General features: G+C 48.6%; 1 protein-coding gene across 1 annotated transcript; it reads right to left on the bottom strand.

The window, feature by feature from the left end:
- Nucleotides 1-12,420: 12,420 nt before the first annotated feature.
- Nucleotides 12,421-23,874, bottom strand: POMC (proopiomelanocortin). Its single transcript, XM_073335072.1, has 3 exons — nucleotides 23,825-23,874; nucleotides 17,605-17,758; nucleotides 12,421-13,096 (listed from the first exon to the last, which is right to left on the bottom strand). Exons 2-3 carry the CDS (start codon nucleotides 17,734-17,736, stop codon nucleotides 12,446-12,448), a joined length of 783 nt encoding a protein of 260 aa, XP_073191173.1. The 5' UTR covers nucleotides 17,737-17,758; nucleotides 23,825-23,874; the 3' UTR covers nucleotides 12,421-12,445.
- Nucleotides 23,875-24,093: the final 219 nt, after the last annotated feature.

Here is a 24,093-nt window from a genome sequence, read left to right as displayed (position 1 = left end):
CGTTTGCACTTTGCAATGTTTCTTGTTTTTTCTTTTGACTGTTTTCACTTTTTTTTAAAAAATTTTAAACAGAATTTGTAGTTAGTGAAATAAAACAGTTTTCTACGAGTGTACTCATTTAATTTTAACAAAATCACAGTTGCAAACAATTTGAGTTCAACGATACACTGTAATGAAAAATGTTGATGTCTTCCGGTGTGCCCAGTTTCTCATAAATTAAAAGAATTTATATGAACTGAACGTTTCTGGTTTTTATACTTGCGTAGTCTTTTACTAATTCAGTGAAATCTAAATTTTTTTGCAGTGGTACTTTCAACTGAAATTAATGCAAGTCCTGACAAACGATTTTGAGACATGGTGGACCTCAAATAATTTTTTAGTAATTTCAGTTTTGAGACAATGCGCTCGCCAGAAGCCACTGGTACTGGTAATGTTAAAAGAATGCGTAATGCTATAGCAGTGTTTGGCATGAAAAATCATTTCTTGCTATAAATTCTAATATTTTTAGAGGAGAAGTTTTAGGACTTATTAGCTCAGATAAAGCTATTAATTCATCATACAGTTCTACTCCTTCAGTGTCAGCAGCGTTATCAGTACTGAGCGCTAAATGTAGGTCTTGGCAGTGCTTCTTGAGGTCTTCTTTGGAAAACTGATTTTTAATATTTCCAATATCTTATGCAAATTCAAAAGTTTCACAATGACAATGCAACTGATAAAATCTTTCTTCAATGGAAGTTATAGCTACATCCAAAACCAAAAAACGACATCTTTGGTCTGTGAATACACTACACGATCTATTAATTTGTTCCGCATTTTTCATTTTTTTCTTCATACTGGATGGCATAAATCGACAATTTGACTCATTAAATGGATATTCAAATGTAGGATCTAGTTTTGAAGGACCTTTTTTCACAATTATCATATAATTATCATAAAATAATCATTAGCATTACATCAGTAATTATTGTCGGCCATGTACTTGGATCCGATCGTTTGTCGGTCTCTCCACCTTCCAATAATTGTTCTTCAGTTTTAGATTTGGATAACAGTTCTTCATTTCTGGACTCTTCAGTTTAAGAGGTAAACCTCTGGATGGATTGTGATTATTCGTCTTTATCAGTTAGCGAAGATAATCTCTGGTCGGATTGTTGTTCATCTTTATCAATTGATAAAGATAATCTTTGGTTTGATTGGTCTTCATCAGTTAATGAATAATCACTTTCAATGGATTGCTTAGAGTTTTCTCCTTGATTGTCGACTTTTTTAAAATACTTATTTGGAATAAGAGTTTTTCTAATTGTTTGCTGTTTCTCTCTTTGTTGCCAGTAGGCAGCACCGGAAAGTCGTTTTCGTTTTTGTCCCGGCATTTTAGCCCCATAACCACTGGCACCAACGCAACATGAAAATTGGAGCGAATGGCGCCAAGAGGGTGGCACAGTACACACAAGTAATCGTGATTCTTGATTTAATCAATAACCGTTAACGTTTACACATTTATGCACGTTCACATTATGAGTGACCGTGTCACGACGTGACACTATTTTTCACGTCACGCTCCTATCGCACTACTGGAGATTTTTTTGATCTTCATGTATTGGGTTTTTTTAAGTACATTGGTGGATTTTTCCAAAAAAAAAAAAAGGGGGGGGGTGGGCAGAAAGCCGCCCCTGGAAATGTGCCACCCCAAGCACATGCTTGCTTTGCTGATGCCTTGAGCCAGTCCTGACAGCACACAAGCACTCCAGATATCAGGGATGCAAATTCAGATATCTCTTGGAGGGGCAAATTCCAGTCCCTGCCCCCTGAGTAGGAACCTTGTTCATAGAATATCAGGGTTGGAAGGGACCTCAGGAGGTCATCTAGTCCAACCCCCTGCTCAAAGCAGGACCAATCCCCAACTTGTTCCGGTCCCTGCTCATGTCTTTCTCCCCCAGCTGTAGAAACCCCAGGTCTCCTCTCTTTTACCCATCCAGTGAATGAGCCAGTTTTTTCAGGAGTTGAGTCTTGGTAAATAGTTCCAATGGTTAATTACCCTCACTGTTAAATTGTACACCTTAATTCCCATCTGAATTTATTTAGCCTCAACTTCCAGCCATTGGCTTGTGTTATCTGAAAGACTGAAAGAGCCCGTCATCAAATATTTATTCCCCATGTAGGTACTTATAAACCGTCATCAAGTCAGCTCTTAAGCATGCTGGATCCTTCAGGTGCTGGGGTGCCATGGAGCTGTACATTGTGTGTTTGAAATACACATTTTTTCAATCTGAGAGGATCAGCCTTTGATAAGCTAGACAGTTGCTTGCCAAGGACGCGCTATGGAGTTCAGACTGAAGAGTCGGTGAGAGAACATACAACAAATTTCATGCATCAGAACGGTGCGTAATATTCCCATTATTATTCAACTGATCACTTTTTTTTTTAGTTCTTTTTTCTTCAATGTTAGTTCATTACGTCAATTTCATCCATGCACAACTCGGCTTCTGCAAGCGATCTCTATTATTAGTAGTAATTTTCATTCCCTTTAAATGTTCTCAGTGATTTTTATGCTGATGGAAGCTGCTGTAGTTAACAGCCTCGGAGACTGGAGTCCTCTGTCTAGCCAGCCACACGTAGCCTGACAAAATCTTTGTCTGCACCCAAAAGATGCACCTAAAAACAGTGTATATACATTGATTTAGGTTAATTAGAGAGACAAGAGGAGAGGTGATATCTTTTATTGGACCCAGAGCTCTGTGTACGCTCAAAAGCTTCTCTCTCTCACCAACAGAAGTTGGCCCAGTAAAAGAGATGACCTCACCCACCTTGTCTATCTAATCTCCTGGGACTGACACAATTACAACAACACTGCACACAACATCAGGTTAATTTGGTCAGAGAATTAAGCTAATTTGATATAAACTGGCTGTAAACTGATTTATGAAACCCACATTGCATTTCTAGAGTGCTTCTGTCTGTGGATCTCAAAGCCTATAACTGGCATTCACAACTTCAGCCTTGCACCAGGCCTGGGAATTATTTATTATTCTGATTTATTTATTTATGCTTTGAATTCATGGTCAAAATGAAAATGGTCTTTGCAGCAGCATTCTGAACGGATATCCGTGGGGCAATATTGCATTTGTCAAGGTCGGAGACAAGAATGATGCAGTATTCAAGATGCAAGATGAGAACCTGGGTGAGAGTTTTAGCTCTATGGATGGATAGACATGGCTGTGTCTTAAGACTTAAGTAACGTGCATATGGTCACTGAAGACGTCTGTGCCAGAGCTGGAACATGTGCCAGAATTCTTGACTGCCAATGTTTTGCAAATGAGCCACAAGACTGTCCGTTCCACTGAGGCGGTGAAAAGCAAAGTGTTGCGTGTGACGGTGTGAATGGTGCCTTACTGACATGGTAGTTCGGGGCCTGAACCAAAGCCCACTGAAGACATCTGACAGACTGCCCCGGACTGCAGTAGGTTTTGGATCAGGCCTTGCTAGTGTACTAAATGCTACGTCTGTGCAGTATTTAGAGTGGCTGCAAAATGCTTCGCTGCCTCCGGTTGGTGGTGTCTGCTGCTTTTACCTTGTGTTGGATCCCACCCAGGTCTCTATCCTCCAAAGTCTCCATTCTGGATCCTAGCTGTCCTGTCATCCCATTAGGGGCCAACTCTATCAAACTGCCCAGACACGGAAGCTTGCCTGCTCTCCTTTGGTCCAACCCAGTTACTCCTGGATCATTGTTCAGATCCTAATTGCTCCCACCAGACAGCAAGTTGGAATGATTCAGGTTGTGGAATAAAGATGCTAATTATTTAGCTTTGTAGGCCGGAGCCTCGTGTGGAATTGGAATATTTCCACCAGCCTCCTTGCACACAAATTAACTGAGGTTTAAACACCTCTGCGACCTGACCAAGATCTCACAGTACAAGCAGACTCATTAGATCCCCGCTGTGTGTTGTCCTCCGAGTCCAGTTTAACCGTCAGTGCACTTTTCTGTGTGACGTCCACCTCAAGCAATCCAGGCACAAGCAGATCCCAGGCCACAGTTAGTCAAGTATTTATCACAGCAAGAATTAAGCTTCCTGTCTACATCCACTAGGCCAAGTCCTTAAGGCCCAAAGGCCAAAACGTTCAGAGGTAGGTACTTACATTTAAGCACCTAAATAAATAGAAGTCCTGAAAATGGAGCTAGCTAGAGAGTGATCTGGGTTGTGTTTGGTCTGCAAGCAGGCTATGTCTTGATGATGGTGAAAATCAGACCAATTACATCGACGCCTAAAGATGGATTTACATCCCTAGCTTAAGGCCCCTGAATTAGAAAATTTTGGCCTAAGTGACTTTTCCAAGGTCTCACTAATCGGCCTCGTTATTGTTACTCTCTGCTGTCAAGTGCCATCTTCAGTTCAAACCTCTAGAGCCACCTTCTAGCTTTTCTCAGTAGGTCGTTCACTTACTGTCACAATGCGGTGGGGGGGTAGGAGTAGGGGGATGGTATAGTCCGGCTTGGTGCAGGTGGATGTGAATTACCTCTCCAATCTGCTTGCACATAACAAGGACTGCCACTGTCCTTTTTAAATAAACTATTGGCCGTAACAACTCCAGTTTCCATTCACTCTGGCATTGTCCACTGAAGTCCAGGGGAGTCTTTCCAGTGACTTGAGTGGGATTTGGATCAGACTGTATACACCACTGGTTCATCATTCATGACATCACAGGGCTGGCCTTTGAAGTAGGCCTGGCACACCTGGGGTGACTGAACGTGTCATGCTGGCCGACCAGGTGTCAGCTCATGCCAAGGTCCCCAGGCCTCAGTTGAACTCTGACCAACACCTAGCTAGAATCATTCCTGCTCACCCACTGTTAGTATTGCTAAAATAAGTATTAGGATTATCTGACTGTGTTTACACTTTACTGAATGCTTGAGAGTTGCTGCCTGCATTAATCTCCCTTATAATGTCTGTAGCCCATATTGTATTGCAATATTTAAGCATTTGTATTGTGAGTCTCTGCAACTGTGTAAATCACCAAACAGGAGATGGATATTAACTAGTGTGAAATGCTGGTCTCCAACCGAAGGTGTTACATCCTGCCCAACAGGGATGGCCCATGGACACCAGATGGACTATTGTGGAACATTAAAGAGGATAAAAGACTTTGTTTAGTCTTCTCCCCCACGAAAGAGTCACGCAAGTGGATTCCTCCCGGCAGCTCAGAGCAGAAAGCTGGGGGAGGACGTGGGGGGGGGGAATAAAACCCCCCTAACAAGAAGGAACTGGATCTCTTTGCTGCTTGGACTCGGTGGCACAAGGTTGTCCAGGCATAAGCAAGAGAACACCAGTGCTTAGCCTGGGTTAGCCCTAAAGGACATATAGAGCTTGCTTATCATAGAAGTGTCTGTTACCTTTTGAAACTTAAGATTGTAACTCATTGTGTGCGTATGTTCACTGGCTTTCACCTCATAAACAGCTCTCTTGTTTCCTTTTCCTATATAATAAATATGTAGATAGTTTATTATAGTACTGGCTCCAAGTGTTGTCTTTGGTGTGAGATCTAAAATGCAATTGACCTTGGGAAAGTGACTGTTTTTTTTGGGGACTGGGTGTAGCCTGAATATAGCTGTGATTCTTGGCATAAGGGATCCTCTGTCACAAAGGCAGGCTCACCTGGGTGGCGAGACAGGTGGGAGTACCCACAGGCACGGTCGGTGACTCCATGGTTTGGTTGTTACAGTGCCTGAGGAGTTTACACTTGATAATTGCTTGGTGAAATCTAAATCTACAACTCACCGCCAATTCGGAATTTGTGCCCTGGTTCTTAACAGTCTGTCCTGAGGTTGGTAACCATGCTCTTGAGCTGCTGCAGGACAATTTGACCGAGTGTTCTGGGTCCATCTCACCCACCAGCCCCTTCCACCATCATCTTCCCCTCCACATCTCCAGCCTGTCTTCCAGAATCACATTCCTGACTGACTGTGTGTGAAGTTTTAAAGGTTTCTAGTGGGCAGGTTGCATTTCAGTCACTCTGGACTCATTGGGTATGTCTACATTGCAATCCGGAGTGGTGATAGCAGCATGCCTTGGTGTACCCCTGCTAGCTTTGATCTAACTAAATCAAAGTTAGCTCAAGTAACAATAACAGCGAAGCTCAGCCTGCCCAGGGTACGTACTTGAGCGGCAGCTGCCCATGCTGCCATGGCTTCACTGATCTCGTTACTCGAGCTAGGTTTGCTCTGATTCTAGTTAGATCAAAGCCTGCTTGGCTATGTCTACACACGCGGCAGTCACACTTCGTGACTGCAGTGTATGCAGACCTTTCGTCAGTGGCTCCTTCTGGGAAGTCAATAAATGTTCACCTGAGTAAGGAGCGGCTGAAAGCTGGCCAGGGGCTTCAGGGTTTGACCTTGTGCCTTCACTCCCTGTACTGCTCGAACGAGGAGTCAGAGGGTCTAGAACTTACTCAGGTGGCAAGTTCTTTGAAGCAGTGACTGTCTTTCCATTATATATGTGCTAGGTGCCTGGCACCGTGGGGCCCTTACGAGCTACTGCATTAAGAGTAACAATCTTGGTGATTAAACTCCCATGGGATAAATCAGGGGTGGTCAACCTGTGGCCCCAGAGCCCCATGCGGCTCTTCAGACGTTAACATGCGGCTCCTTGTCCAGGCACCGACTCCGGGGCTGGAGCGACAGGTGCCAACTTTCCAATGGGCCGGGGGGTGCTCACGGCTCAACCCCTGGCTCTGCCACAGGCCCTGTCCCCGCTCCACCCTTCCCGCCCCCTCCCCTGAGTCTGCCGTGCCCTCGCGCCTTTCCCCTCCCTCCCAGAGCCTCCTGCACGCCACAAAACAGCTGACTGGGAGGTGCAGGGAGGGAGGGGGAGGCGCTGATCAGTGGGGCTGCCGGTGGGTGGGAGGTGCTGGGAGGCTGCTGACATGTTACTGTGGCTCTTTGGCAATGTACATTGGTAAATTCTGGCTCTCTCTCAGGCTCAGGTTGGCCACCCCTGGGCTAAATGGTTATCTGAGTAATGGCAGTACAAAAATTCAGCTCTTTGGCTTTTGGCATGTGGCAAATTGCCGGCATTACTATGATGGGTCTCGTGCTCTCTCTTCTTGGGGGGGGGGGGGTCAGCGCACCGTTTCTCACCCCTGAACTGGGGTATTAACTGCCCCACTCGTGCCCTAGAGGAGGGGAGTGGAGAGGGAGGGACCCGGGCCTGCCCTCTACTCCGGGTCCCAGCCCAGGGGCCCTAGGGATAGCGGTAAACCACTTGAACTAGCGGTTCCTTCCCCTGGGCTACTTCCCTCTCCGGCCCTTCAGCTTGTGGGGCTTCCCGCCCTCCCTCTGCACAAACTAGGTGTCCCTTTACATAGGGTCTTGGTCTTCTTAGCCCACCACAGCACTTCTCCAAACTCTCCTCTGCTTCCCTCCAAACGGCTCTCTGCTCCAACACCAATCCACTCTGCTTCAACTCCTTCCCTTGTCTGATTGAAGCAGGGGGTTTTTATCAGGTGACTGGCTTCAGGTGCTTTAATTAGTTTATAGCAAACTTTCTTCCCTCTACAGGGAATAAGGCTCCCTTCGAACCCTCTCCTGCTGCCCTCTGGCCATGCTGCATCACAGGCTTCTGCCTGTTCGATTTGCCTAGCTTGAGTGGCACTTCGCCAACTTTGCTAGATTTATAGTTCTGTCCACCCAGGAGTTCTTTTGTGCAGCAGGTCTGTGTTTATTCCACCTTGGCGTTTGGAACTGCTGCCCTTCCTGCAGCAATGCTGGGCTTGACTCTGGAAGATTAAAAACGTAGACAGCGGAGGAGTGAAAAGAGAGTGGTCCCATGCTATAGCAAACTAGCTAATGAAGACAATCAATCCTCAGGCTTCAGGATATCAGCTGCTGGCCTATGCAGCTCAGGAAGATAATTTCCCCTCTGATTTGCAGCCTTGAGCGATTGGCCATTGTGAGGGTCTTTGCCTTCCGCTCGTTACTCCTAGAGCCAAGATAGATTGGCCACAGGTGTGCTCTGGAGGGAGAATACAGGACTAAATGATCAGTGCATGAGCTGGTGTGGCGGAAAGCAGGATACTGGACCTGTGATACAGGGCTAAATCCTCACTTGATGTACATTGTGGGAGGTCTTTAGGGGTCAGCGAAGCTCTGGTGAATTACAGCATCTGAGCTCTGGCCAAAGGGCTAGTATGGCAATTTCCCTGTCGCTCTCCGGGTCAGGCCTTGCATTCCTTCAGCCTGCTGCATCGTTAGATTTGTATTCACCACCGAGACGGGAGCAGGCTGAGCCTGGATGGGGGGTGGTAGAGGTCCTGTCCGCAGAGAATAAATCTGAGTTCATGCTCAACATGGGCAGGCACAACAGGTTAATTTAAGAGCTGGGGGGAAGGACAGTAAGGCGGCAGGGTTAGAGCGGTGCAGTGAGCTGACACACAAGCCTTTCACTTGAGGCCAGCTTCAGAACCTGGGTTAGGGGCTTTGCCAAACTGAGTTCGAGGCTCCCCCCTTTATCGCGCACATCAGAGAATCGTCACCCAGGGCGACAGGATTAAACGCTAGCAGCTGTCTCCAGTAAGAATCATAGAATATCAGGGTCGGAAGGGACCCCAGAAGGTCATCTAGTCCAACCCCCCGCTCGAAGCAGGACCAATTCCCAGTTAAATCATCCCAGCCAGGGCTTTGTCAAGCCTGACCTTAAAAACCTCTAAGGAAGGAGATTCTACCACCTCCCTAGGTAACGCATTCCAGTGTTTCACCACCCTCTTAGTGAAAAAGTTTTTCCTAATATCCAATCTAAACCTCCCCCACTGCAACTTGAGACCATTACTCCTCGTTCTGTCATCTGCTACCATTGAGAACAGTCTAGAGCCATCCTCTTTGGAACCCCCTTTCAGGAAGTTAAAAGCAGCTATCAAATCCCCCCTCATTCTTCTCTTCTGCAGACTAAACGATCCCAGTTCCCTCAGCCTCTCCTCATAAGTCATGTGTTCTAGACCCCTAATCATTTTTGTTGCCCTTCGCTGGACTCTCTCCAATTTATCCACATCCTTCTTGTAGTGTGGGGCCCAGAACTGGACACAGTACTCCAGATGAGGCCTCACCAATGTCGAATAGAGGGGAACGATCACGTCCCTCGATCTGCTCGCTAGGCCCCTACGTATACATCCCAAAATGCCATTGGCCTTCTTGGCAACAAGGGCACACTGCTGACTCCTATCCAGCTTCTCGTCCACTGTCACCCCTAGGTCCTTTTCCGCAGAACTGCTGCCTAGCCATTCGGTCCCTAGTCTGTAGCGGTGCATTGGATTCTTCCATCCTAAGTGCAGGACCCTGCACTTATCCTTATTGAACCTCATCAGATTTCTTTTGGCCCAATCCTCCAATTTGTCTAGGTCCTTCTGTATCCTATCCCTCCCCTCCAGCGTATCTACCACTCCTCCCAGTTTAGTATCATCCGCAAATTTGCTGAGAGTGCAATCCACACCATCCTCCAGATCATTTATGAAGATATTGAACAAAACCGGCCCCAGGACCGACCCTTGGGGCACTCCACTTGATACCGGCTGCCAGCTAGACATGGAGCCATTGATCACTACCCGTTCAGCCCGACAATCTAGCCAGCTTCCTACCCACCTTATAGTGCATTCATCCAGCCCATACTTCCTTAACTTGCTGACAAGAATACTGTGGGAGACCGTGTCAAAAGCTTTGCTAAAGTCAAGAAACAATACATCCACTGCTTTCCCTTCATCCACAGAACCAGTAATCTCATCATAAAAGGCAATTAGATTAGTCAGGCATGACCTTCCCTTGGTGAATCCATGCTGGCTGTTCCTGATCACTTTCCTCTCATGCAAGTGCTTCAGGATTGATTCTTTGAGGACCTGCTCCATGATTTTTCCAGGGACTGAGGTGAGGCTGACTGGCCTGTAGTTCCCTGGATCCTCCTCCTTCCCTTTTTTAAAGATTGGCACTACTACTCAGAAGTTCTGGGCTGAGCTGCTCGGGCTCGAGGCAGTGGCTGGTGGAAGGATGGTGCCCTGAGGGCTGAGATGTATTGGCAGAACTGCTGGGGAGCAGAGGGGAGGAGCTCAAATATAGAATGGTCGGAGTGGAAGGGACCTCGAGAGGTCATCTAGTCCAGTCCCCTGCACTCATGGCAGGACTAAGTATTATCTAGGGCAGTGGTTCCCAAACTTGTTCCGCCGCTTGTGCAGGGAAAGCCCCTGGCGGGCCAGGCCGGCTTGTTCACCTGCCACGTCCACAGGTTCGGCCGATCGCGGCTCCCAGTGGCCGGGGTTCGCTGCTCCAGGCCAATGGGAGCCGCTGGAAGTGGACGCGGCAGGTAAACAAGCCGGCCCGGCCCGCCAGGGGCTTTCCCTACACAAGTACTGGAACAAGTTTGGGAACCACTGATCTAGACCATCCCTGACAGGTGTTTGTCTGACCTGCTCTTAAAAATCTCCAATGACAGAGATTCCACAACCTCCCATGGCAATTTGTTCCAGTTCTTAACGATCCTGACAGATAGGAAGTTTTCCCTAATGTCCGACCTAGATCTCCCTTGCTGCGATTTAAGCTCATTGCTTCCTATCCTGTCCTCATTGAATAAGGAGAACAATTGCTCATCCTCCTCTTTGTAACAAACTTATGTACTTGAAGACTGTTATGTTCCCAATCTGTCTTGTCTTCTCCAGATAAACAAACCCAATTTTTTTCAATTTTCCCTTATGTTTTCTAGACCTTTAATCATGTTTGTTGCTCTTCTCTGGATTTTCTCCAATTTCTCCACATCTTTCCTGAAGTGGGGTGTCCAGAATGGGGGACACTACTCCAGTTGAGGCCTTATCAATGCTGAGTAGAGCAGAAGAATTACTACTTCTGTCTTAATTACAACACTCCTGCTAATACATCCCAGAATGGTGTTAGCTGTTTTTGGAATAGTATTACCTTGTTGATCCATATTTAGTTTGTGATTAACTATAGCCCCCAACTCCTTTTCTGCAGTACTCCTTCCTAGGCAGTCATTTCCCATTTTGTAGGTGTGCAAACTGATTGTTCCTTCCTAAGTATAGTATTTTGCATTTGTCTTTGTTGAATTTCGCCCTATTTAATTCAGACTGTTTCTCCAGTTTATCAAAATAATTTTGAATTCTTATCCTGTCCTCCACAGTGCTTGCAACCCCTCCCAGCTTATCATCGGCAAACTTTAGGAGTGTACTGTATGCCATTATCCAAGTCATTTATAAAGCTTGTATAGACCCTGACCCAGGACAGATCCCTGTGGGACCCCACTTGATATACCCTTCCAGCTTGACCTGTGATCCATTGATAACTACTTTCTGAGTACAATTTTCTAAGCAAGTGTGCACCCACCTTGTAGTAGGTTTGTCTAGGACTCTAGGCTATATTTCCCTAGCTTGCTTATGAGAAGGTCATGTGAGACATTATCAACAGCCTTACTAAAGTCCAGATATATCTACCACTTTCCTCCTACCCACAAGTCTTGTTACCCTGTCAAAGAAGAATACTAGATTGGTTTGACATGATTTGTTCTTGACAAATCCATGTTGATGTATCACCTTATTATCTTTAGTTGTTTACAATTTTTTGTTTTATTATTTGCTCCATTATCTTTCTGGGTACCAAAGTTAAGCTAGGTAGTCTGTAATTCCCTGGGTTGTCCTTATTCTCCTCTTTTATAGATAGGTACTATATTTGCCCCTTTCCAGTCTTCGGGGATCTCTCCCACCCTCCACGAATTCTCAGGAGATCATGATTGAGGTGCACTGGCAGAGCTGGGAATGGGAAACCCAGGACTAGAACATCAAAGGATTTGTTGCAAGTCTGGACTGATGTTTGTGAGATGTGGTGGAAATTAGCACAGTGCTTGCCCGCTCTGTCCCTATTCACTGTTCTTATGTTGCAAAGGATTTAATACATTCACCAGTCCTGTCTATCTGCTTCCAGGTGTTGACTTTCAGGCTGTAGCTTGTCTCATCCGCTTGAAACGCACAAGAACCTTTACCAAAGAAAGCAGCTCACGCCAGACAGAGCCAGAGACACTGCAGAGTCCTGCTTAGCTTGCAAAACTGTATTATTATTTGAATCCATCATTTACAGTATTGTACAGCTTGTTTCAAATATGAAAATAATCTGGCAGGGCAAAACTAGATATGCACTCATCAAAGCATCTCTTTCCTCATATGTACAGTACGGATGTTTTTATTTCAATGGATTGATTTTTAATCTGTGCACATTCAAAGTCAGAATAAGAACATGAAATCATTTCCTAATAGCAAACTGCTTAATAATAATAATAATTAGTAACAACATAATAAGTGATCATCGTAACTGTATCTAAGTGAAACACATGCCAGTGGGATCTTGAAGCTAACTTGGGTCTCCTTGGGGATCTATTTGCAAGTTACATCCCCACCCTCCACTCCCTCCCTCACCTTACTGGCCTTTCTTGTAGGCATTTTTGATTATGGCATTCTTAAAAAGAGTCATTAAAGGGGTCTGGCTGTTCTCCGATGTCATGAAGCCCCCGTATCGCTTGTCTTTGGGCGGGGTGTTCCATCGGAAATGGTGCATCTTGTAGGACTCTCCATCTTTCCTCTCTTCCTCCTCTGAGACCATCTCTTCCTCACTCGCTGGGCTTTCCAGGGACTCAAACTCGGGGTAGTCCAGTTCCATAGAAAGGTCTCTTCTGAACTCCAGTGGGTAGCTCTCAGCGGACTCCTCTTCCACCCCATTGGGATAGACCTTGATGGGTCTCCTCTTCCTGCCTACTGGCTTTCCCCATCGGAAATGCTCCATTGAGTAGGATCGTTTGCTGTCTTGCCTTTCGAGGGCAGCTCTTTCTTCTTCTTTGTCTTCTTTTTGAGCTGGGGAAGCATCAGGGAAGAAGCCAAAGAGTATATTGCTGGGGATCTCTTCTCGCTTGTGGCCAGTGACGCTGCTGCTGTTCTTCCTGCCGAACTTGTTCCAGCGGAAGTGGCTCATGACATACTTCCGGATGTTCTCAGACAGAGGCTGCAGGTGGCCGTTACCTGGGTACACAGGTGACTCAGCAGACAGGTCCAGTTTGCAGGCTTTGATGCACGCCTGGGTGAGGAGAAAGGAAATGCTTCAACTAGACACACATTTGCTATGTGGGGCTCATGTCATGTAATGTCCAGGCATGGAGCTGACCTATGGGCCTTTCTATTTCTCTCTGTGAGTAACTGTACCTAGAAGTGCCTTCAGAGTCTTCCAGCAGCACAGCTGTTTATTAATAGCACTAATACTCTGCAAGCCCATCTCAGGGTCTAAAGCACTCTACAAACAGTGAGCCGGGTCCTCCGCTGCTCTGAATTGCTATTGCTCCGCTGAAGCCAATGGAACTATGCTGATTTACACCAGCTGAGGATCTGGCCATTCAGTCTCCCCTTGTGAGGCAGGTGTGTGCAATTATTTTCATTTTACAGAAGGGGAAACGGGGGCCCAGAGAGGGGCGGTGACTTGCCCAAGATCACACAGGGAGTCCTTAGCAGAGCTGGGCATAGAAGCCATGTCTCTTAACTCCGAGTCTGAAGTGTTAACTGCCCGGTCGTGTATTGAGTGGTATAAAGCAGACCCCTGAAGGGGAGCAAGCTGGGCAGGTTGCTCGCATTCGGCCAGGGAAAGAAACTCCCAAGCCCGCTCCTTTTTCCCTGACTCCGCTTGTTTGCTCCGTTACTTGCAACCAAGACCTCCCCAGAGGCCAGAGCATCTTATAACCATTGCACCACTTCCTGTAGCAGGGGAACAGGGCTGGCCTTACCATGAGGCGAACTCAGGCGGCCGCCTCCGGCGCTAGACTGTAGGGGGCGCCGCTAGGACTCAGCGTTTCAAAGTTTTGGCCCGCGTGAGGGGGTGTCATTTCAGCTCCCCGCCTCAGGTGCCAAAATGTTGTGGGCTGGCCCTGCGGGGGAACCCTTGCAAAGGGTTAGCTTAGGAGGGGCTGGGGCTGAGGAACCTGTGGTCTTAAATAGGCTGCTGCAGCATCCTCCCTGCTTCGTGCAACAGGAGGTTCTTCTAGGGCCGCCAGTCGGCCGTGACCCAGCGTCTGTCCGGAGTCACGTGCACAATTCCCGCTGCTGGCAGCAGGAGATGGCAGGCGTATGTGGGAGGGCTGGGGTTGGCCCTGTGGTTCTGTTATGTAAAGATCGATGCAAATTTTAACTATAAACTGTTGTCTTCAGGAGTTCATAACCCAGGAATTGCTTACGACGCGGACGGCACCACAGCACCAGATGGTGCAGAGCCTGGTGAGTCCTGTGACCAGGGCGGCAACAGAGCCCAGGGAATCCGACTGTGTAACATGGCTCTGGCAGAGGGCCCAGGGGCCTCTCGCTGAACTGTGGAGCTGGAGGTTGTGGCTGGGATAAGGCATCGTGGGCAAAGCGCAAGCAACCCACAAGCCCTGAGGCGAAGAACACGCCAGGGACTACGATACAGTCAAGGCAGCATCACAGATCGGCTGGGTCTGTCGTGGGAGGGATACCGACAGAGATTTAGGGCTGCGAATTGGACAGAGGGAATAAGGCCCAGAGCTTCCACACGCAGACTGGCTGACTGGGCCGAGGCTGGAAAGCCAGGGGCTGGAGGAAAGGATGGATACGGTGGTTTTAGAGCAGCGTTCGCAGTCTCTCCAAGGTGGCAGGCGTCTGTGGGTGCTGGCATTGACCCTCGACTTTGGACAGTGCTGTGATGCTCGCCGAAGAGTTCTTAGAGGCTGACTTACCAGGAGAACAGTCTGTCCCCTGAGGGGACAGGAGATGGGGAAGGAAAGTGTCAATGCCCAGGCAGGAAGAATCTAAGGGGTCCTCCTCTGCTAGCGGGGGAGACAGTTTGTTACTGGTGCAGGCACTCAGGACATATAAAGAGACTGTCAGCGTATGGACTGCGGGTTGGCAGAATTCTGCGGGTGGACTGGGGTGCCCAGGAGAAAACGAGTGTCTACCCATAGGGTCAAAGTCGTCAGGAAGCGGGTGAAGGGGTTAATGGACTCGGCAGCCAGAGTGTTTGCTTGTTCGGGTAGATCGGGTGAAACCCCACTGGATGCTGCCTGGGAGGGGATTGAAACTGGAATGCATACGTGGGGAAAGGAAATGGTGCCCTTTAGTGAAAATCCTCTTTGAGGTCAAGGGAAGGTTTAAATAGAAACAGGTGGGGATGGTGAAGGCTTTGCCCCATCCAGTCGTTTTGGGACTGGAAACCCTTTGCCTTGATGGAAGGAGGAAACTCCCGGAGAGCACAGAGTTGGTTATGGGGTGTGAAACACAAGACTGAAGAAGGGGGAGATCAAAAAGAAAGAGAAGAACCTAGCTAGGAAGACACAAGCCGGGAAGAGGAAAAAGAGCCTGGAGCAGAGAGAGAGCTGGTAGAGAAGGAAGAGGAAATGGAGGTGAACAGAGGCTGGTGACCGAGCCCTATGTGGGTTTACCTGCTGAAGAAGGGGTCCCCCAGGCAGCCCCAGGAGCAGACCAGCAGGAGAAAGAGCCTTTAGCCAAACGGGGTCCCGAACAAAATGTCATGGCGGGTGAAAGGAGCACCGAACCAGTGGAGCTGCGACGGAGTACAGAGGAAGGTCAGCCAAGAGACAGTCCTGCCGAACGCCCTTGGTATGAGGATGGAGGGGCGGAGACGGCCTCCGCCCACAGATTGTTCTTTCGGGGGGTGGAAAGCAAAGAGCTCGGCCCAAGAGACCATGGAGCATCGGGGAAAGGAGAGCGAGGTGTGTTGAATCAGTAGCTAACTGCAGGCTCTGTCGCTCTAATACCCACCAGAATGTATTAACTGGACCTAACTGGAAGGCAGGCCGTTAGCAGAAGGTGTCCATTAACTGAGCAGAGCTGCAGCTGAAGGGCTAATTGAAGGGGCAGCAGCCTCAGCAGATGGGACTATGCAGCTGGACAAGTAGGAAGTGCTGGAGAGGTGGGCGCCTGAAGGAAGACAGAGGTAGGCAGGATGCACGGCTGCTAGGACTGGAAGCACGTGGGAAGCTGGCTGGGGACTGTAGATATACGTAAATAAGGCTACAGGCTGCAGCCTGCTGGAAGAATACAATCGAACGTGGTGGTGGTGAAGGAGACCTGGAGTGCTTGTGGTCCGTGATTAAGGCCTGAAAGGACTCTCAGGGGACAGCCCCACAGCCAGCAACTGTTGCAAAAATGGTATCGGTTACCGAGAGGTCGAATCCCGATGACCTCGCTCAGGTCATTGACTTCAGCCAGCCGTGTCCTGCACCTAGTGAGTTCACTGGGAGCTGTGACGGCTCAGTACCTCTGTACGTCAGGCCGTGTGTGCTCAGGTGCCAAGCTAAAGCAGGCGTAGGCCCCCAGCTTTTGGCACCCTGGTGTGACAGTGTTGGTGTAAATGACTAGCCCAAGGCCAAAGAGGGGGTCAGCACCAGAGCTGGGGTTAAACCCCCTCCTGGCTTCCTCGCCCACGCTGCCATTAGATGGGGGTCCAGCTCCTTTCTTACCAGCTTTTGGCAAAGGGGGCAAACCTTCAAATGGCTGAACCGGAAGAAGTGTCCCCTTTGCCTGCTCAGTAGACATCCCCTTGCAAGTCCGGTGCCAGGTAACTAACCCTTCCTCCATGGGGGTCGAGGGGGAGGGGAGAAATGAAATCCTGCCCTTCCGGCAGATGGAGTCTGTCTCTTCCATCTCTAGCTGCGATGTGCGCACTCCGTTACCAATGGGCCGTCTGCAGCTTAAAAACCTAAAAGCTGGCTAGTGAGGGAGAGCGCCTAACCTGGTGGTAGGCAGACAGCGAAGGCTGACTTGTCGCCCTATATGCGCAATGCAGAGCGCAGGGGAGCAGGCAGGGGGTGGAAAACTCCCCTGCAATCTTTGCAAACCCCCTAACTGCAGCAGGAGACCTCGTGTCATTGCGATTGCTCTGACGGGGCCTGCTCCTCTCAGCTGTTGGGAATCTGCATTGCTCGATTGCCTTCCCTGGAGCTATGCCCACTTATACCAGCTGGCGACCTGGCTTAAAGGGTAGCTGGACATATTGCTCTGAGCAGCCATGCAGCAGTTCTATGGCATACCGAGGGCCATGGCTGCCTCTGAGCGACCCCAGGGACTGAGACTGGACCCGTGTCCTCCCACGGCCCGCATCGGTGCATCCACCAAGAACTATACAAGCTTCCATGACTCTGCATCCACTGCACCTCTGCAGGGTAAGGGAACAGAATCACCCGCATTTTACCACTGGGCAACTGAAACCCCTGGCTATTGAAGTGAACTGCCCAAGGTCTGTGACTGATCTGGGAATCTCCCAACTCCCAGTCCTGCACCTTCGCTGAAGATGCTCCTTCCTGCACTGTTGGGAACAGTGCTTGGGAGTGGGGGAGCTGTCTTACCGGGGCTTTCCCAGAGCTGATTTCCGATTTGCTTCCAGAAAGAGATGTCAAGGAGTTGTTTGGGTTTTTTTAATGTATTTAATTCTGAGCGTGGCCCAGATGTTAGGAATGGGAAATGTGTATTGTGCCTCCATCCACCCAGTTTAGTGCAGGACAGAGCCCGAGTCCCATTTTAGAGCCCCGACGTTCCCCCTGAGCGCCCAGGGCCGGAGCCACTCACCAAGAGACCGACTTCCGTGCTGAGGTCCCTGCATCTGCTGCTCTGCGAGCACTGGCTGTTCACGCCGCCGGCCGCGTGAAAGAGCAGCACGCCCAGAATCGCCAGCAGGCCGCTCCTTACGGGTTTCAGCATCTTCGGGATGGAGCTCGGACTCCTGAGGAAACAGAAGGGGTGGGGGTGATGCCAAGTGTAATCGCCGCGATGTTTGTCAGCCGCGCCGGCAGCTGTTAGCCGGCACCTCGGCAGCCAGGTGAGTCCAGCGCGGTTGCACAAGACGGCCAGAAAGAGAGGGTTATGCACAATGAGCTTGCCAAACAGGTCCAGTCAAATGTAGCTCCTGCACTGGGAGCGGGGGCCTCTCCTGAGAAGACATTTGTATCTGTTAGACCTGGACCCAACTCCCAGATGAAAGCCGCCCGATGGTGTGGGGATGGAGGCTTTCAGAATTTGGACCTAGGCCTGGGTTTGAATTTCCAAGTTTCGCTCCTGTCTCTCTCTGTTCGGCCTAGCCAGAATCACAGACATGACCCTCGACGTCCAGGGGAGGGGCTGGCATTCAAACCCAGAGCTGGAGTTAAATTCCACATAATTTCTCTCTAATGCAGTGGTCCCCGAACTTTTTACCTCACGCCCCCTTCCTGGAGCCGGGAGTGGGGCTGCAGCTGAGGGTGGGGCTGGGTGGTGCTTCTTCCCTGCCTCCTGTGGGGGCTGGCCCAGGCCCCAGCCGCACCATCCCCCCCCAAACGGTCTTCCAGGCCCCCCAAGGGGGGGGCGTGAGCCCCACAGTTTGGAGACCTCTGCGCTAATCAGTCCAATTGCCGATCTGACTATTGGCCGACTTTGGAAGGATGGGAGTTGGGTTTCCAGCCCTGCTATAGAGCTTAGGGCCGCAGAAGGATGCTGGAGCTGAGTCCTAGCCCTGCACAGCCATGGGATGTGCCCAGATGCCACAATGACAGGCATGGCATAAACACCGGGATGGATGGGCAGTGAGCCCCAGCACAACTCTCAGGTAGGGCAGGGGCTTACAGTAGCTGAGTTCCAGCTCAGCAGGCAGGGATCCCATCCCAGTGCACTGCTGTGAGGGATGCTATTCTGAATAGTACCCTGAAACTTTGAAGGTTTACGAGGTCACGAGTCGTTGCTCAGACTCACTACAGGCAACGTCTGTTTGTAATAGAAAGTTTTGATTGGGCGGGTATGTAGATAATGTAAAAAGCCCTGGTTCCAGCCATGGAATTTTTAAATGCTCCTTTTGATACATTTCCCCCACCCCATTCCCTTTATCTCTTAAAAATCATGTAAAAATAATTGGGGTGAAATAAGGTATTCCTTTGGGGTTTACTGGTTTCACTGCCTCTGGGGCTTGGATCAGTTACAAAGCAGGCTGAGTCCTCAGCTGGGGTAAATTACCGTTGCCCCACTGAAGCCATGTTGCGTTGTACAAATACCCCGGTGGGGACTTCGATAGAGAGATGCCGGTTGACACCTGCTGAAGATCTGGCCCTGTATTTTTAGGTAGTATCCGTCGTAAGGGAGGTTAATCACAGACACCGGGTCTGGAGAAACTTCTCTTCTGCAGAGAGCAGCTTTTATAGGTAGGTGAAATGAGTTTAGCTCATTCTCTGTGCTCTGGGTCAGACTGCCTTAGTTCGGTGACAGATGCAGTTCCCCTCCTGTCATTTCTGCAGAACCATTGTAGCTAACTGAGAAGCAGGCTCCATTCTAATCTAATCAGCATAATTGCTAACTGCAGCCCTGGCCTTGTAAAAGTCCTGCACAAAAGCAATGTGTATTCTTAAAGGACAACAGTTATCTCACCCTGCAGGGCAGGCAGCATATTAGAAGGTTAGCGCCATCCATTCTGATTCCAGTATCTTTACCAATGGCAATGGTGTCGGAAGCAGAGAGAACACAACTTGGGTTTCGGGTGCACTGGAAGTGCCAGCCAGTCGGAAAATCTTGGGATGTGAAAGTTAGAGGGTAAATTTGGAGCTAGACTCCGGTTTCTTGCCCTAAGAAGCACGTGCAGTGCATAGGAAATCACCCTCATTCTCTGTGCCTGGAGTTCTCGCTTCGTTGTATAACACCAAGTTATAGCCGTTACTTGAACATTATTGCTGACGGCATTAGCAATGCTCGCTGGGCCTGTCTCTCATACTTTCATTGGAGGGACTAAAAGCCTGTTGCAGCTACTGATGCATTCAGCCTCACATATGCCTCTGAGTTATGCAAATATCCCCCTCACAGTTCTGCAGAAAGGGGAACGTGTACAGAAGGAATGTGTCCAAAGTCACTCAGGGAGTGTTCCGGAGACTCAGAAATAGAACGGAGGAGGCTGGACTCCCAGTCCCTTGCACTAACCACTAGGTAACTCTCTTTATTAACAGATTAGAGATTCAGAATCTGCAATTATATCCACAGCCGCATACAGATCACACTATCCCCAGTCAAAATGCAGCTTGGCTTTTGTTCTGTTGAATACAAGACAATATGATTACCCAATGTTATCTCTTTCATTCCTAATTAAAAAGCTTCTCTTTCGGGAAGGAACCCAGCTCCTTGAATTTGATTCTATGTGGAGGGAAAAAGCGAGACTTTCTTGGATGGCGTTTGCTACCTAAAGGTCCATCTAAGGATAGATAAATGCAAGTAGGGTTGCTAATTGAAAAATATTAGCAATGCATTCTTCAGAACGCAAGCCCCTCTGATTGACTCACTGCTACAGCTTACAGTGAACCGAGCTGCCTTGTATAGAAATTTCTTATTGTTGTTCCCATTCTCCTAACCTCTCTCTGCCTAGACTTAGATGGCAAGGCTCTTGAACAGGGACTGTCCTTGCAGCGCATATGACAGAGTGGTTGCTTCTGTAAATAATAGATGAAGATTTAGTCATCAGATGCTTGTAGACAGCACTTGGAAGTTGCAGTGGGGGGTCAGAAGCTGATGTGCTTTGAAAATGCCACTCTAAATCTTGGTGAAGAACACAGCTGGAACACCTCTTGGGGGTGTAGACCAACGGTGTGCAAACTTTCCAGTTGTGCCCCCCTTTCCATTCCCGGAATTTGTTATCCCACCCCACTCCATTACTTGTAGTCTGAGGTAATCCCCTACTTCTGTGCTACTGCTGGCCATGGGGCTGCCTTCAGAGCTGGGCAGCCAGAGAGCGGCATCTGCTGGCCAGGGCCCTGCCACCCTGACTTCTGCGCTGCTGCTGGCAGAGAGAGCGGTGCCTGCTGGCTGGGCCGTTCATATTCTTTGTGGCACAAAAGGGCTATTTTTTTAACCCCACGCCCCTCCTGCCCTGCAACACCCACTCAATTTTGAGACCGCTCCCGCTATTATGGCAGCGGGTCCTGTGGGATCCCAGTGTCTTCACCCCCCGCCCCTCTCCCCAAGAACCTCTTGCCCCCACCCCCGGGGGTGTGCGCCCCCAGCTTGTGCCCCACTGGTGGAGAAGGTAGATTTCAGGACCTGGGCTAGCTCTTAGTGCTATAAAAGGCTGAGGAAAAGAACTGTAATTAGCATTCCTCACCCAGGGAGAACTTCAGCTGAGGTCAATGGGATTTGAAGGAGGAGTGCATTAGAGCCAGTCTTTTCTTAGAAACGTGCTTTTTGACAAAAAAAAAGGGGGGGGGCCTTTGACTAAATGGACATTTTTGTGAGAAAACCTTTGTGTGTGTTGAGGTTTCTCAGGTGGTGTTAAAAACAAAATAAAAAATGGCCGCAAACCGAACCAGGCACGCACACGTTTCTTTGTTCTACAACCGCAGCCTGAAGTTTGTTGGTTTTCAGTTGAAAGTTCAGAAATATTTGGGGCGGGGTTGGGTTTTTTTTTTTTTTTTTTTTGTTAAACCCTGAAAAATGCCGCAAAAATCTGTGGTAAAAATGAAAAAGGTTTGGGTTGTTTTTCTAACTATTTTCATGGAAAATAAGATACTCTTTTCCACCTGCTCTTCTTACCACTGTATGGGATTGGGCCCATTGACTTTCCCTTACACCATGACTGGTCTCATTGAAGTCAATGGACAAAAGTTCTATTTCATGTGAGTGAGGCCAGGTCTACACAAGGACCTTTTACCAATACGGTATCCCAGCAAAGCCCTCCTAGAATGGATGCAGCTATACCAGCAAGCTGTGCTTCGTGCTGGTAGAGTAAAACCACCTCTGTGATAGAAACTTGCCCTGACACCACCCCGGGTGAGCAAAAGAGCTTTTTTGCTGGTACTGCTATGTCGACACTGCCAGTTTTGCCAGCAAAACTCTATCGGGGTCATACCTCTTCATGCCCCTGTCCGACATAGGCTATGTCTACCCTACAATCTTAAGTTGGCCTGTGTTAGGTTGGCTTACAGCCACCACATTAATTACTGCGGTGGCCGATGTCCACACTACCCTCCTTCTTTCGGTGGTACACGTCCTCACCAGGAGTGCTTCTACTGACTGAAGAGGCCAGGGCTCTCAGCCCCACGCAGCTCCCCACCGGGAGTCCAGCTGCCCCCTGGAACTTCTCACCTCCCCACCAAGAGTGGGGGAAAGCTGCCTGCAGCTTCTCACCTCTGGTGGGGAGATCCACACCCGGAGTCTGGTTGGCTGCTGTGCTCCCAGTGGGGAACAGGGAATTGGGACCCCAGAGGCAGCAGGGCTTCTAGCAGGGAGTGGGGAGCCTCAGCAGCAGCTCAAGCCAGGAGCCTGGGTGGCAGCCTGGATTGGAGTGGAGACCCAGCAGCAGCCTAGCTGGGGAGCTGAGCTGTGAAACTGATGAGAATGACAACCAACAGCTGATATAAGGAACCCAGTGTCTACACAGACACTGCGTCACCCTAACTACACCAACATAAGCCCTACATCTCTCGTTGAGGTGGTTTTATGATGTCAATATAGCCGGGGAGTTACATCAGCAGGAGGAAAGGAGTACTTGTGGCACCTTAGAGACTAACAAATTTATTAGAGCATAAGCTTTCGTGAGCTACAGCTCACTTGTTGCATCTGATGAAGTGAGCTACAGCTCACGAAAGCTTATGCTCAAATAAATTTGTTAGTCTTTAAGGTGCCACAAGTCCTCCTTTTCTTTTTGCGAATACAGACTAACACGGCTGCTACTCTGAAACCTGTCATCAGCAGGAGGAGCATTTCAGTGTGCACACCTCCAGTTTTGTGGACAAAAGCTGACTTCTGTCGACAAAATTGTGTAGTGTAGACAAGGCCATAGTTGTGCTGCCAGAAGTCTGTAGTGTCGACCTGGTCTAAAGTTCTCTCGCTCTGGCCCTGGTGGTTTTCCCTGAAGGCAGGGATTTGGTATGATTGTTTCCTTAACTTGACTGAACAAACATCACTGCTGTTATCATCAACACTGTTAACAGATTCCTCTTGGTTAATACACCACAAGACAGTAGTTTGCTGGGGAGCAGATTTGCAGCTAGGACACAGGGAAGCTTTTAATAACACAGGTTATAAAAGAGAACAGATCAAACCCAAAATAAAAAATGTCCTCTCCTGATCTTTTGTCAGCGTGCAACCACCAGTAACTTTTGACATTATTAAGGAGGGTGAGAAAGTACAAAAGGGCTTGGAGCTGTGGACAGAGACAGAGAGGGGTTTTGTAATATATTTGGAAAACAGAACAATCCACAGCAAAATAGAGGAACAACAGAAAAATAAAGGCTCTAGGTAAGAATTTATTAAATATTTAGGTCCAAGGAAGAATGGGGAGAGGGGCTTAGTTGGTAGGGGGGTTTTTTGGGGGGGAAGGGGAGTGTTGTGTCTACTGGCTTCCCCTTGCAGTTAAATCACTGACCATGAATAATTTATCTTAGCATGCAAATGAATTGTAACATAGCTCTAATATTAACTATTTCCCCTTAGAGCAAAGTGGGCTTAGCAGTCAAGTGTCATTCCTTCAAGACTCACATAACAATTGGGACAATCAATCTTGAGTTGATCCCATTCTGAAATATGCCATCGAAAGACCAAGGCTAGTGGGAATACTGGGGTTTGTCCTCTGATAGCTTTATAGCTCCCTGGAATGGCTAATTCCTTTAAATCACACCTGATCTGAAATATTTCTGCTGGGTTACAGCTAAAGGACAACAGCTTGTTCTTTATCTATGCGAGGAACAAAGGCATAAGACACTGCCTCTGTGTTCCTGTCTTAACGGGAGTGGAGAAAAGATCAGAGCAGAAGGAATAAAGAGGAAGAGCCGGAGTCGTTCCGACTTACCTGTTGCTGTGGAGTGTGATCTTGGCTTCTCAGTCTGATGCCTCGCTCTCGGTCTCTGAGTGACTGTAGCTCCCAGCTCCAGTCCTGGCTCTTTTTATACCACAGGCTGGGCTTTGTGCAGGGCGTTTCATCCAAGACAACCTTCCGGACAGACCTTTTGAAGCAACAGGAAAAGGGCTGGGGAGAAGGGGGCGTGTGGGGTGGGGATATGGGCAAAGAAGCCAGTGACGAGGGAATGTTCCAGGTGTGGAACAGAACAAAAGATTAGC

Source organism: Lepidochelys kempii, chromosome 3, assembly GCF_965140265.1.
Source record: "Lepidochelys kempii isolate rLepKem1 chromosome 3, rLepKem1.hap2, whole genome shotgun sequence".
Lineage (NCBI taxonomy): Eukaryota > Metazoa > Chordata > Testudines > Cheloniidae > Lepidochelys > Lepidochelys kempii.
This window is presented reverse-complemented; position numbering and strand designations above follow the sequence as displayed.